This window comes from Anoplopoma fimbria, chromosome 2 (assembly GCF_027596085.1).
Source record: "Anoplopoma fimbria isolate UVic2021 breed Golden Eagle Sablefish chromosome 2, Afim_UVic_2022, whole genome shotgun sequence".
Classification (NCBI taxonomy): Eukaryota; Metazoa; Chordata; class Actinopteri; order Perciformes; family Anoplopomatidae; genus Anoplopoma; species Anoplopoma fimbria.
In genome coordinates, this window is record NC_072450.1 from 23,863,870 (window position 1) to 23,877,468 (window position 13,599).

At 39.9% G+C, this 13,599-nt stretch overlaps 1 protein-coding gene across 1 annotated transcript in view; it reads right to left on the reverse strand.

The window, feature by feature from the left end:
- Positions 1–917: 917 nt before the first annotated feature.
- Positions 918–13,599, reverse strand: part of ly75 (lymphocyte antigen 75) — a 22,785-nt gene continuing 10,103 nt past the window's right edge. The window contains exons 13-35 of the mRNA XM_054607482.1: positions 13,266–13,408; positions 13,032–13,110; positions 12,590–12,661; positions 11,897–12,020; positions 11,602–11,637; positions 11,318–11,487; positions 10,133–10,200; positions 9,972–10,048; positions 9,475–9,611; positions 8,866–8,974; positions 8,253–8,413; positions 7,819–7,948; positions 7,395–7,615; positions 7,142–7,304; positions 6,269–6,433; positions 6,034–6,156; positions 5,721–5,906; positions 5,391–5,614; positions 5,058–5,256; positions 4,667–4,828; positions 4,462–4,578; positions 3,715–3,897; positions 918–2,627 (exon numbers count right to left, since the gene is read on the reverse strand). Of these exons, the coding sequence (XP_054463457.1) occupies positions 2,452–2,627; positions 3,715–3,897; positions 4,462–4,578; positions 4,667–4,828; positions 5,058–5,256; positions 5,391–5,614; positions 5,721–5,906; positions 6,034–6,156; positions 6,269–6,433; positions 7,142–7,304; positions 7,395–7,615; positions 7,819–7,948; positions 8,253–8,413; positions 8,866–8,974; positions 9,475–9,611; positions 9,972–10,048; positions 10,133–10,200; positions 11,318–11,487; positions 11,602–11,637; positions 11,897–12,020; positions 12,590–12,661; positions 13,032–13,110; positions 13,266–13,408 (3,225 nt within the window). The 3' untranslated portion in view covers positions 918–2,451. The remainder of the gene's footprint in view (positions 2,628–3,714; positions 3,898–4,461; positions 4,579–4,666; positions 4,829–5,057; positions 5,257–5,390; positions 5,615–5,720; positions 5,907–6,033; positions 6,157–6,268; positions 6,434–7,141; positions 7,305–7,394; positions 7,616–7,818; positions 7,949–8,252; positions 8,414–8,865; positions 8,975–9,474; positions 9,612–9,971; positions 10,049–10,132; positions 10,201–11,317; positions 11,488–11,601; positions 11,638–11,896; positions 12,021–12,589; positions 12,662–13,031; positions 13,111–13,265; positions 13,409–13,599) is intronic.

The window sequence follows — 13,599 nt, forward strand, 5'->3', positions numbered from 1 at the left end:
AAAGACAAGGTAAGGTGATGATATTCTTAGGCAAATCAATATTTAATAGTCTGAACTGTAAAATTCTAAATCATCAGTGAATGAGGACATTTTAAAGCCCAAGTGCCATCTCTTGCAGTGACAAAACCCAACAGTTAGATTTACACTACAATGAATTAAAGAGGTCATTTTAAAAGGAAATGAAGGCAGGCAGGGTGATCATATTATCAGGCAAATTACTATTTAATTCCCTGAATACTTTGCAACTTACAAAGAAATCATGGATCACTTGCGTTGCTTTGCCAAAACAGTGTTTGTGACTGCTTTTATATGGTGTAAAAAGCAGCGTTTTAGGCTTAAAATTAAGATTTTTGCTGTTTTTTTTAGAGCTCTTCTAAGAGACTTTAAAGCACTTGTTTTTAACATCTATCTTGTGGAAATACATGCACAGATACTTGGTTTTCCATATGCAAACGGCACCCACCCCAAGCAATGAGTGCTCTGCTAGGCTTGGCTGTCCTCACAAAGCACCGCACCACACCCTAGAACCATGGGACCGCTCTCAATCCTCTGTTTCTACGTTGCCTACACCCCCCCCTAGTCCTCATCAGGCACAGGTGCAGCCACTCATTCTAATCAGCGCCCACAGCGGCTTTTCTCACTGCCCGCAGTAACTCCTTTACAAATTTACATCACATACCCGAATGAGAAAGGTGAACGGAGTAGAGTGGAGAGAGAGAGAGAGAGAGAGAGAGCAAAGGAAATCTGCTCAAAGTCGTTGTAAAGAACTAAAACTGAACTAAACTCACCAAGTTGTTAGGCAGCTTAGGAGTGGACGGACACAGAGATGCACACTCACTCACATACACACAAACGCTGGATAAATGACATGATCCACCTGGCGTAGATAATAAATAAAATAAGGAACAAACGACAGGTCGTTGAAGACAGGAAATTTTATTGGCAGGAAACTGTACCTGATTTGAGCTCATAGATCTGCTAAGGAAGTGGTGGTGAAATAAAAAAAACAACCCACTGACATTTGGTTTACAATTTGATATGAAAGGGTTAACAAGCCGTATTGAGGCCGTTCATCAAGGTGAAAGGAAAGCTCAGGCTTTTGAACTTTAATTCAGCTCAGCGCATCTTTGGTTCATTTTCAGTTATAAAAAGTATTTACAAAGCATTCACAGCAAAAAAACAGTGCAATTTGAACGTCTCTAAAAACTCTCCAAACGCCATTGTGCTTAAACATAGGAACTGTAGCTCCACGACATATTAAAGTGCGTTCTTGCTCAGTAGTTAAGTGCATAGGAAAGTCAGATCTACATAGACAGACAAATTATACAAACAAAGAAATATGAGGCTAAGCCAGTGTCCTACACTTTTAAAACCAAGCAGCAGGACTAAAATATCAGATTTCTCTCCTGCATTATTTATGTATTGACAACTAAAAACATATTGTTAGGTATTAATAAGTCATCAGCAAATACTCTGAAAATAACCCTATCCAGTGGCTTTAACCTCCTATTTCTTCTGAAGTTATGATGCTAAAGGCACAATCAGTGAGATCATTCACAATTTTATCTACTTATTTAAAAGGGACAGTCCAACTAAAAATAAAAATGTATTTTCTTGACCAGAGTGCAATCTCTCAATCCAAATAGTTTTAATGTGATTTGCTATGGTGGAGGGTTATCAGTTGTCGCAGTAATGTCACAGTCAAAAGTCCTAAAATACAATGTAAAGTACTCAACGGCATTGTCTGTCGTAAAAATACATTTAGACATTAACATAAGAGCAAGTCTTTAGTTTCTTCCTTTTGCTCGGGTACAGTTATGGGGCGTTCTTTGTGGGAAAACTATAAACACTCAAGCCAAAGAAAAACAGATCTTACTGTATTTTCAGGTGGACTGGTCTCAATGTATTGTTAATTGTAACCACATGGAAATCAAATCTTTTTAAGATGAAAAATGAAATAGAATGAGTAACGACACATACGGTATAAACTAATAAATGCACGTTTTGTGTCTGATAGTTTGGAGTCACTCATACATCAGTGCAATTTAACCCGTTTTTTAAAGTTGCTGAAAGGTAGTGTTGTGTCGGGATGAATATTTCTGTAAATCAACTTAAATAATTTTCACAATAGATTTTTTTAAAGAAATACCTCCAATGTCAATGATCAACACGTACCAGAGATCATCAGTCCCAGTATTTACATTAGGTATAACACGGGACTCTTGATCAACTTGATCTAAAATAACTCAAATTAAGAAACTGAATTGGCAGATTTCCAGAATTCTCTAACTATATTTACAGTTTTACACATAATTGTAGAAAGTCTGCAGGCTTAAGCGGGATAAATAAATAATTTAAGAAAGGGGAAGGCTGCATCTGCTGCTGCTGAAAAGTACTTAAAATGCACCCAAGGCACATCAACACTCCCTGAGGCTGAATACTTAAGCAAGCTCAGTCAGCTTCTGTTATAATACTGGTGGCGTCTGCCTCATCAAAGGTCCTCTTGTAGCGTACGGTAGAGGAGAAGCGGGCTCCTCTCTTCTTATAGAGGATAAAGCCGATGGCCCCTAAGAGAGCGAGGACGACCACGATGAAGAGACCCAACGCCACAGGAGAGCCTCCGGACTCTGAGGACGCAAAAGTGAAGTGTCAGAGAGTCAACAGTTAGTCAGTTTGTAGAGGCTTTTAGTCCCATTAAACAAGATGTCATCATGTTTGAGTTCATGCAGCTTTTATTTGAGCTCAGACTCCTCAGGAAGACAAACTAAAGAATGTTTGTTTGAAATCAAACATGTAAAACCTCTACTGTTGTCTGTGAAGTTACTTAACTTTAGAGAAGGTGGAGATTCATTGAAAAATACTCTTATTCTCTTTCTTGCTGAAGGTTAAATGAGTAAATTGGTAACACTCTGATGTCTATAAATAGGTTAATATGACGTAGGAGCCAGATAGCTTAGCGTAGCACAGACACTACAAATAGTGGGGCACAGCTAGCCTGTTTTTGTGTAAAAATGACAATTTGACGTTTTACGGGTGATTATGTGCTGGATTATTCTTTAACTTCCTAGAGTCTCTGCTGGTTGTCTGCCAAATGTTTACCTTCAGACAGAGCCTGGCTAGCTCGTTCCCCCTTTCTAGCCTTTGTGCTAAGCGACTATCTTCTCATCTAACTCTAGGCAAGAAAGCAAATAAATGAAGCTTAGTGTTAGTTCATGCAGGACACGGAAGTCATACGCCCCCAGCTGTAACCGGCTGACAGCCAGCCGATCGAATCATAGCTTCTAATCGGCCACACACCAATCACTGCTCACTCTCACCAAAGGCGGGCCATTTAAATATGACTCCCTTCTCACTGATCCTTGTTACACCGACGCGTTACGACCATACCGCTGGCAAAGCTTCGCCTCCTCCACCCCAGCCTCCCCCCCCTTGCTAGTATAGAGCTAACCTTACATAACAATTGTCGAAATGGAATTGAAATTCTAACCTCGGGCTCATTTCTGTAGACCGGGGGGGGGTCTATGTATGGTGCTCCCTGTTTTGGTTTAGTAGCTGCTTGGCCATCCAGGGAGCATGTCAGTAGCGGAGCCCCAGCGCCAAGTATAACTGTATTTCCATTGTTGCAATAAATGGATCAAATCTATGACGCAAATGTTCCTGACTGAAGCACATTTCCCCAAATTAAATTAAATTAAATGCAGTTGTGATACTCACTTGCTTCAGCTTTGCAGACAACACGGCTGTGGCTTGCCTTGCAGCTAACAAGTTTCCAGATTCCCTCTTCTCCTGCCATCATGACGGCACAGTTGGGATCAGACTTCTTCCCAGTAACCAAGGCCTTAGACTTCCAGTTAGAGTAATCGAGAACCGAGCCATCCTGCCAGGATACTGGTTTACCTGAGAGGAGGAACAAGGAGATTATCAGAGAGGAATGGAAGAAGGACTATCATCACTGTCCAACAACCCAAATGTCACAAATAGTGTGTTTCTGTACGATGTTGAGGGTAAAAACCTGACTTAGTTAGCGCACAGATTTATTAAAACATTCGTTTTTTTGGCCACTTGGAGCAGCAGAACTGAAAGTACTGATGTAATTACCATTTATATATTTTTCTATTTCTTCCTTTGTTTTCTTCACATACAAACAGAGAGGTCAACCACCAGAAATCAGCTATCACTCACTAATTCATTGACAGTTCTTTTTTTCCTCTTTTTTTTTTCAGAACACTTGGGTTGATCTAAATTAACAATATTTTATTTTGCTGTATTGTTTTCTATATTGTCAATTATAAACACAAACAAACAAACAAAAGAAGCTCATTTTTCATTTACAAATCAAACTCTTGAATGATATGCAGGAATATAATCATGATTGAAATTTCAATCTGTTGAATTTGTAGTGTTACATAAATCATAAACAATGCTCAACTGCCTTGCTTCCCATTAAATGATGGTGTTTACCTTGAGTATCGACCTCCATGCCGAGCCATACTCGACTGGTGATGAGAGGGTCATTAAACATGTAGTTTGACACAAAGTCGTTCTCTTCTTTGGTTTTTAAGGTCAGTAGTTCAGCATCTGTTAGCAGAAAAAAAACAATTAGTGGACTACAGTTGCCTCAGATGAATACTAATTCTGACCCTCCTTACACCAAACATCCACTCACCCATGCTCTGACAGATGCTCCGGGCCTGCTCCATGCTGTACACGCTGAAGTTGTAGAAGCTCATGTCGAAGGCGTAGCAGTGGTCCTGATGCTGCACCCACTTGGACATGCCGTTGCTTTGAGGGCAGTGATTGGCCTCTGGGGCCACCTGCAGTCTGGCTCCTGATTCATGACAACAAAGAAACAAGATGGATGACGGCCGATGCCACTACGACACAAACTAAGTCACAAGTAGATGCATAACGCCATAACGTACAGAATGATTCAGTGGTGCAGGTTTTCTCCTCTGAATCACTTCTGCCATTCAAAACCAGTTACAGTCATTTCCCTTTTCCTACATGATGTAAGAAGAGCAATGTAGTTCAATATATGCAACACATTGATGTCTTACTCTGGGAAGGGGTGCTGATGGTGGTGGTGTAGCAGATGGCTCCGTCTAACAAGGTATTGCAGCTGGTTCTCACCCAGGCTCCAGCAGTGGTAACATAGACACAGCTGGCCTCCTGTTTGTCTGAGCTGGAGCCCTCAGAGATGTTGGCTTTGAAGTCAAATCCCGTTCCATCGGACCACTCGAAGTTCAAGTCACTAACCTGCACGGCGAGAGAGAGAGAGAGAGAGAGAGAGTGAGTGCCAAGGCTGTTTGCAAAGAAATAAATCCAAACGTGACGTACTTGGGATGTACTCAGTTAAAAGCTAGGAACTGTTCTTTTGCTCAGATTCTTACATCCTGGTTCGATAGGCCAATCCAGAGTGGGAAGCCGTCAGTCTTGGCAATGAGCCTCACATGTGCACTGTGCTGGAAGTCGTGGACACTTGCCAGGTGGCCTCCACCCTGACCACACTCTTCCAGAGCCTGGTGCCAACTCAGTTTTTTGGTCAAAACCTCGTAACTTAAGTTGCCGTAATGCCGGAAATCCGCGGATGACAGGTTGTACTCCTGCTTTGGTTCTTGGGAGGGAAGGATTAAAAAGGAGGTGTGATCATTTGAGCGCGATACATTTTCAACAGAACGTATTAGAATACTGAATTATGACGTGAAGTGCATTACACCAACCGAGGTCCAGTTTGCAGGTCACGATGCTCATTTGTTTGAACTCTGTGAATAGCTTTTGGTTTGAGACGAGGATCCAGTTGCCGTTAACGGTGAGACCAGCCATGAATGGTCGGTCCACAGCTGGTCTGCCCTTTGCCCAGTTGGAATATTGGACATTTGTGCCATCAAACCACTTCATCAGGTTATCTACAGCAGAACAGAATTACCAATTTACCCTGGCATTGTTACACAAATACACACACTTGAAGAACCAGTATCAGTGTTGATATGCACATGCTTTAAAATTGACATAGATGTCCGTAAAAGTATTTACCGTTGTCATCTTTGAACAGCCCCAGCCATACAAATTGGACCAGGTTATTAAACGGTACGAGTTGCTCCTTAATAAACTCGTTCTCCTCTGAATTTCGGATGGTAAGGATGTCTGCATCTGCATCTGAAACATAAACGCATCATCACTAACAACTTCAGCAACGTCAGTCTGTTAGATAAAGTTTATAAGCAAACCTACGCATGACAACATGTTCCCAGTGTTGTGAGATTCTTACGTAGTGTCTTGCAGGTGTCCTGAACCCGTCCTTGGTCAAACTTGTCCCATCTGGTGGAGACCAGCTTGAAGGAGTAGCAGTTGTTCTTGAAGGGGATCCAGTTTGGACCATTCATTTTATGGGGGCACTTGGCTGCAACATCCTCTGGTGTGGGGATGATGTCTTCTGTAATACATAAATTTACATTTTGGTTCATATAGTTTCAGAATATTAGGATTTGCAAAAATACTGACGCATGCCAACAGAGAGGGGAGAGATTTTAAAAGTAGATGAAACCTGAGGTTTTCAATCCATGAGATTAAACAAATAAAAAGGATTCACAACACAGAGAAGAATTTAGAATTTGCTTTTGTTGAAGTTAGGAAGTCTACAAGGATTTACAATGGTTTCAATTTTGACAAAATGATAAAACACTTTTCAAAGTTATATATAGTTATATATAGAACAATGATTACAAAAAGTGATTTAAAAAAAGAAATCAGAACCGCTTCTTGTATCATTGCAATCAAACATAAAATTGAATAACGGGTTTCTTTTCTTCTGCAAAGCCATATTCATAAAAGAATATATTAATATTTCGATTTATAGTCTCTTGTTAAATGACCACTCGATTACAATCCCCAGATCTTGCTTGTGCTTTGTTTTGATAGCCAAGCCAAATAGAGAAAGCCATAGCTTTATCTTCTATGTTCCTTATATTCCTCTACAACAGACTCTACTTCCTGTTACCACAGAGGAATTACCAGCAGTGTTGTACATTTCAACACAGCACACAAACATTTTGAGCCAGAACTGGCATCGCTGTGAACCCTATAAGCCTGATACACCACCACTGGCAGGAATTGGCTGTAAGAGCAGTTTAGCAGTCCATACCATGTGGTTTGTGGCAGATAGCACCTCCCAGCTGCTCCTCACACTCGGTGGCTTTCCAGAAGCCGTCGGTGTCCAGGTAGACACACGAGCCACTGGTGACGTCAGAAGACCAGCGACTGAACACAGTGTGACTGTGGTCCGTCCAGCGGTAGTGGATCCCATCCTGCACACAAAACCCAAAGAAAATATTCTAGGAAGTGTCTCATAAAACTAGTGGGTTCAAATAAAGGCAGCTCTTCTTCGGCACACTTACGTCTTCGCTAAAGAGGCCTATCCACATTGGCTTGCGTGCACGGCTCACGTGCACAGTGAGGGTGGCTTGCAGGAAGGTATCGGCCACGCTTGCCAGGTCCATGTTGTTGTTCCTACACTGCTCTAAGGCCTCGAACCAGGTGAGATTTTTGTTGAGCAGCAGGATGGTGTGGTTGTTGACCTGGAAGGGCTCTGCTGGCACTTGGGGCTCCTCTAGTTTATCTGAAATGAGTAAACCACGTGTTTTAAGTACATCATGTCACGTAAGAAGTATTAATGTAGGCACTTTATGCCTTTTATTAGAGAGGCTACGGTAGAGAGATGACAGGGAATGAGGGGAGGGAGCATGCCAGATTAAGTGACTTGACTGAGTGAGAAAAATCTGTACAATAAAGTAGTATTCAGAGCTGGAGGTGGAGATTTACCTGCATAGTGCTGGCAGAAGGCCACATTTTGATATTGTGTGCAGGAAGAATAGTCCCAGGTACCCAGCATGGCAGAATGTGGGTTATTGATCAAAAACACACACAAATCCATACTCTCCGTATCCCATGTCTGTCAAGCAAGAACAAAAAAGTAGAGACAAAAAATACATCGTGAATTCAAATGTGGTTACGCCTCTTTTCCCCCTTTTCCCTTCATTATGAGCTAGCTATTGCTAACAGTAAAGAACAGGCTATAAAGGTCTGGATACCTCACTTTTTTTATTGTCACTCAAGGCATTTAATAGAATTACACAGCTCCCCCTTGAGCCACAAAAATAGCCTTTATGCAACTTTTTCACACATGCAGTAGTTCTCTCAAAGACCTGTAAACAGACCCATTTATGTCCCCATTTAAAAAGGTAAGAGGAACCTACGTTGACTTTTATATCTTTGTGCATGCCCAGAATCAGGGGGTTAATATTGACGTAGTTAACCGGGGACTGGTCCACCCATTCGGGGTCGCCATGCATGATTTTCAGACCAATCCATATACTGTCCATGTTTCTCATCTTTGGCAAAAGGGTGGTGATGAAGTCTGTAACACACAATTACAGTACGATGAAAATGATTTGGGTTCAACAGACAATGCATTTTGACTCTAAGGATTTAGGATTTCTTAGTTGACTAGCTCACATACGAACATTATCAAACATAGTTATTCTGTCTGTATTTATAATATTTTAGTTATTGTGGATTTTTTTTTTTTTTTTTTTTTTATTTATTTTTTTACTTATTTTATATTCTTTACTGTTTTTACTGCTTACTTGCTTATTTATAATACTTGTTTTGCGCTATACTCTATGCTGCTGTAAATCCTGTAAATTTCCCTGCTGTGGGACTAATAAAGGATTATCTTATCTTATCTTGTAAAAAAATGTATTTAAAAATATTTAACAGTGTATTTAACATCATCAGAGTCATAATGGCTGTATTAACCATGCCCGTCTTGTTTATCAAACATAGAGCTAGAACTATAGCCGTCCTCACCTTGCTCTGCCTGATCCGATATAGTGGGCAGGGTTCCTCTCACTGACTGGCATTCCTCATTAGCATACTTGAATGACACGGGCTTCATGCTCGTCATCAGTGTGTAACACTAAAAAAAGAAAAAAAAGACACCCATATCACACTGTGTGGAATACTCCACACTACCATTTTGTCAAGTTTCCACTTGTATCACAAGAGACTGCCAAGTTAAATTAAGGTTACAAAAAATACACAAAGAGATATACAATGGGCAGATGATAAGCAAGCAAAATAGTTTGAATGGTAATCCATCCAGCTAAACAATTGTTCTGAAAAATGTGTCACTCAAGCTGTAAATATGTCTTAAATAAACAATAGTTCTTCTTGCCATTTGCACTAAACTGCCACTGTGATGGAAATATCTCAAATGGAAATTGTCTATGTTGTGCTATTTTTTTTGTGGGAAATTAAGATTTTCAGTCTGTGGTAAAGAGTTTACAGGAGGACTTTCTGTTGAAGTATAGAAATAGAAAATGTAGTGTTAAAGTATACGACCACAAGGACATTAGTAGATCTGCCTTTTAGGTCTCATGCAGTCTCTAAAATGTAGACGCTGTTGAGCGATCAGACCTTATTTCTGAAGGACGCAGTGCCATTTCCACAGGGCAGTCCTCCAGGCTGAGGCTCCAGAGGGTTTATCTCCACTGACGTGGTGTTGTGTCTCTCACACACAAAGGACAACTGCTGATGGCAACTGCGCTTATGCTCTGCAAGTAAACATATCAAAGTAAATGTGTGGATTAGTTAAAGAGACTAGCAGCATGATAATGAATCAAATCAGGTAATGTGCATCACAGCTTGTCTTGCCCTCTGGAAGGATTAAAGTCAGATTACTTCTTAAAAATATATGATTTCTTAGTTTTACGCTACTCTGGAAAAATATCCAGATATTTGAAATTAATACTTGTAGCTTTAAAGCCCCTGGAAACTTAGTTTTAAATCTGAAGAATATTTATCTTGAAAGTTAAATATATGAGCTGAAGTTGTTTTCTAACCACACAATATGGAAGTTAAAAAATATCTGTAACCATCCTCAGCTGTAAAGAAACACTATGACGTTTGCTCACCTGGAAAGAAGTTTTCAGGACTGATGGATGTGCATCTGCCCAGGAAAACTGAATGGTAATAGTACATCTGGGTGTACCTAGAACATACAGTATATCTGTTAACATCACACTGTGTATTTGTACACCATGACCTGTATATGTGTGGAACTGTACTGGCTTACGTCATGGGGAAAATCCGTCCAGGCTCTCTCATGTCGAGCCACCAGTTCTGCGTTGGAGAACTTGACAACTGTTAAAAACACGCAAGCAAAAGTACCACATAAAAAAAGAATCCGATAATCAACCTATTATCTCTTTTCTTAAGAGTTTATTAAATATTTTACAAAAACATTTAAAACTTCTAAGGCAATAATCATGAGGACAGACGTCAAGCAGGCAAGAAACAAGGCCCCCAAAAAAAATCTTTGATGTGGAAAAACGTGGGAAATATAAATGAAAAAATTAGAATTATTTTTATGTAAATACTTGACTGTAGTTGATGGATGCATCAGAAACATATTCGGAAGCTCTCCAGTGATCGTTTATTGCACTTCAATAAAGTTGGAGGACTCACAAGAGTACGTTCGAAATTCATGCAGAGATGGGGAGTAACTGCCTTAAGCTTAATGAAGCTTATGAAGTTTTTTGTTTTTTTGTATTTTAGTGTTTAGCATAGGGTCAGAACTTTGTTCTACTTTATTTTGACTGCTTCCAGCTGTTTTATCATTAAATATTGTCAGCTTCCCATGACCAGAAGCTAATGGAAAGAATTTCCTGGTCACCAGGCTCTACGAATCAAGTACGGATGCAGGGTAAATCGCAAAAAAAAAGAATTGGATTTTTTCCATTTAATTGCACAAGCATATTTATGAATTTTCAAGTGCCCCAGTTAATGGGACAGTTAATGAATCATTAAAAGATTTTTACTATTATTTCTGTCTGTAAAAGTAAAAAAATACCAATGATGTCTGAAAGATGTGGAACATTGTAAGGTTTGAATAGAGTTTCAAGCTCAAAGTATAAAGGAATAGAAAAGACTGAAAATGTCCTGAGTGCTTGTGTTTGTCTGTGTCAAACTGCACTAATTAGCTCATCTCAATCAGCTGTGGCTCATCCAGCAGCAATCAAAGGTTGTCATGGTGATGGCAACTGCTCAGACAGATATCTCAGAGGGATTGAGTCGAGGCGCACCTCTTCACTCCTGCTTTGCAGTTAAAAAACGTTACTCATGTGGCTTACATTTATTGCTGTCTTTTGAAATGTGTATTAAAGATTCTGTTTTGTCCTTAATTGAAGCAGCTAAGCTGCATGTATGAAAACGGTATTGGAGAAAAAAAGTGTAAAGAAATCATTGTATGGCCACTTACTTCTTTTAGGTGCTGGTGGATCTGTCCGGCAGCAGTCGAGCTGAATGGTGCAGCCAGTTTGCTGCCATTCAAACTGCAAAAGAGCCTTGCCTCCTCAAACGTTAGCTTAGGCTCGTTAACAAACCAAAACTCTGCTCCATCTATGAAGATAGAACTCTCATGGTGTCCACCTGCAGAGGATTCAAATTATTCTATTAGCAGATCATCTGAGAATAAAAATGTTCAGTCAAAGAAATTCTGGCCATTTGATTTCAACACAGAAACCGGAAAGATTTGGTCATTACCGGGATTGTACCAGTCTGGGTTCTTTGGCGTCTTTCCTGTTGAAACATACAATGTGAACAAAGAACGAGTTAGATGCAGAGTTTTACCAAAAACAACCAAATTACTACATCATATTGGGGTCAAGTTCATTTATGCATAAGCCCAGAACATTTTTAAATCACATGTTGGGAAATCTCAATCTTCACCTCATTATTGTGCTTTCTAAAACTGAAAAAATAAATCAACTCCTTGGATCACAAAATTACAGTAACATCAAAAATCCCTTTAATTAAGCAGTCTTGGTAAGAGTCTTACCGCGGGGTATTTGGCAGACCCACTCTAGCCTGGCATCACAGTGAAACGGTGTGGCGTAGAACGGGGTGGGAGGCAAGTCTTGCATCAGAAACACAAACAGGTGTTTCAAGGTGCTCCTCGATGTCTAACAAGGACATAGATTGTTTGCATGAATATCATCATAAATGAAATATACAAGAAAAGCTGTTTCATATGTGTGACATTGCACAGTTTGTTGCTACCTGCAGATATAGTGTAAGAAAGGAAAAGCCACTAGGAAAGTTCCTAACTGAGACAACCTAAATGACAGCAGAGGTCAGAGTCTGATTGGCAAGATTACAAAAACTACTTCTTATATGGAGGCAACCGCAAAAAGAGAATCAGTTCCCTTTTGTGTGAAACACAAGTCTAAAAAACAAAGATAAATATCATCATGGTCACTTTGATGCATGTCAAGTGACAGTGTCCTTGTGATGTGAAAAACAAACCACAGGAACTACTGAGGACATGACGTCACTGAGTCAATGGGGGCAGATTGTGACTCTCAAACAGCAGAGGAATGTGGTCTTGATTCTCTGATTAAGCTGTACAGTATAGATAACCACATATATCTAAACTGAAATACAAAATAAAAAACATCCATACAGAAAAGACAAGAAAATATAAGAGATTACACATTTAAAATGCATAAGTGTGTATGGAAATAGAGCTCACCTTGAACGCAGTGCAGTCCCGACTGTATGCATCATCCTCATGGAAATCTTGGTGTAAAACATCCATAGAAACCTGTTATAAATGAAATAAACAGACTTCTTACTCAAAAATAAATGCAATACAGAGCAATAAGTACATTCAAGCCAGATATGTTGTGTTTGGGATAAATAAAAAGTGCAGTTTCAGCTGCATGGTTATACGCAAGGACTTTTATTAAGCAATTTAATCCAGCACTGATATCATCTTCTTTTTGTTCTCAATATACTTTGATTTGCTCCATGAATTTTAAGAATTCACTGTCTTGACATAAAACCTATGACTATAATCAACATGTTAATTGATGAAAGAATATTTGTTGAAAAACCCTGAATGACTTATGTCTTATATAATATGTGTTCTCACAGAGTACTAGGGATGCGTTTATGGTTAGAGTCACACTCACAGGCTGGCCGTTGGTCCACTGCCAGGAGCGATCAGCTGGGTTTCTTCTGTTCAGGCCGACCCAGAAGTACCGATTATCACTGCAACAAGAACACCAGAGCAAACCAACAGTCATTCATGACACCAAATGAATCTTCTTTCACAGAAACAAAAAGGGGATGTTGCCATTTAATTTTTTAGACACAACAGTTTATGGCAACGCGTACAGGACTTGCATGCTGTGATGCGTGTATACCTGATGGTGCCCCTTAGGATACCGTGCAGGGCCCTCATCTCAACATTGCTTGTGAAGCTGGGCAGATTGGCTCCCAGAGCCTGACAGAACCTCTCAGCTTCTTCCCAGGAGCGCTTCCTGCTCAGCCTTTCCTCATGAAACACCTGACGAGGCGATACAACCATTTTATAACATCTACTTAAAACAGTGACAGTAAAGTAAGAGACTGGATTGTAAAAGAAAAGCAAATTCAACTGTCAGATAATTTCATTTAGAGTCTAATAACAATCAATACAAAGCCATTGTTTGGATTGGTCTAATGTAAAAGCAGCTTCAGTAATAGTTACTTAAGATT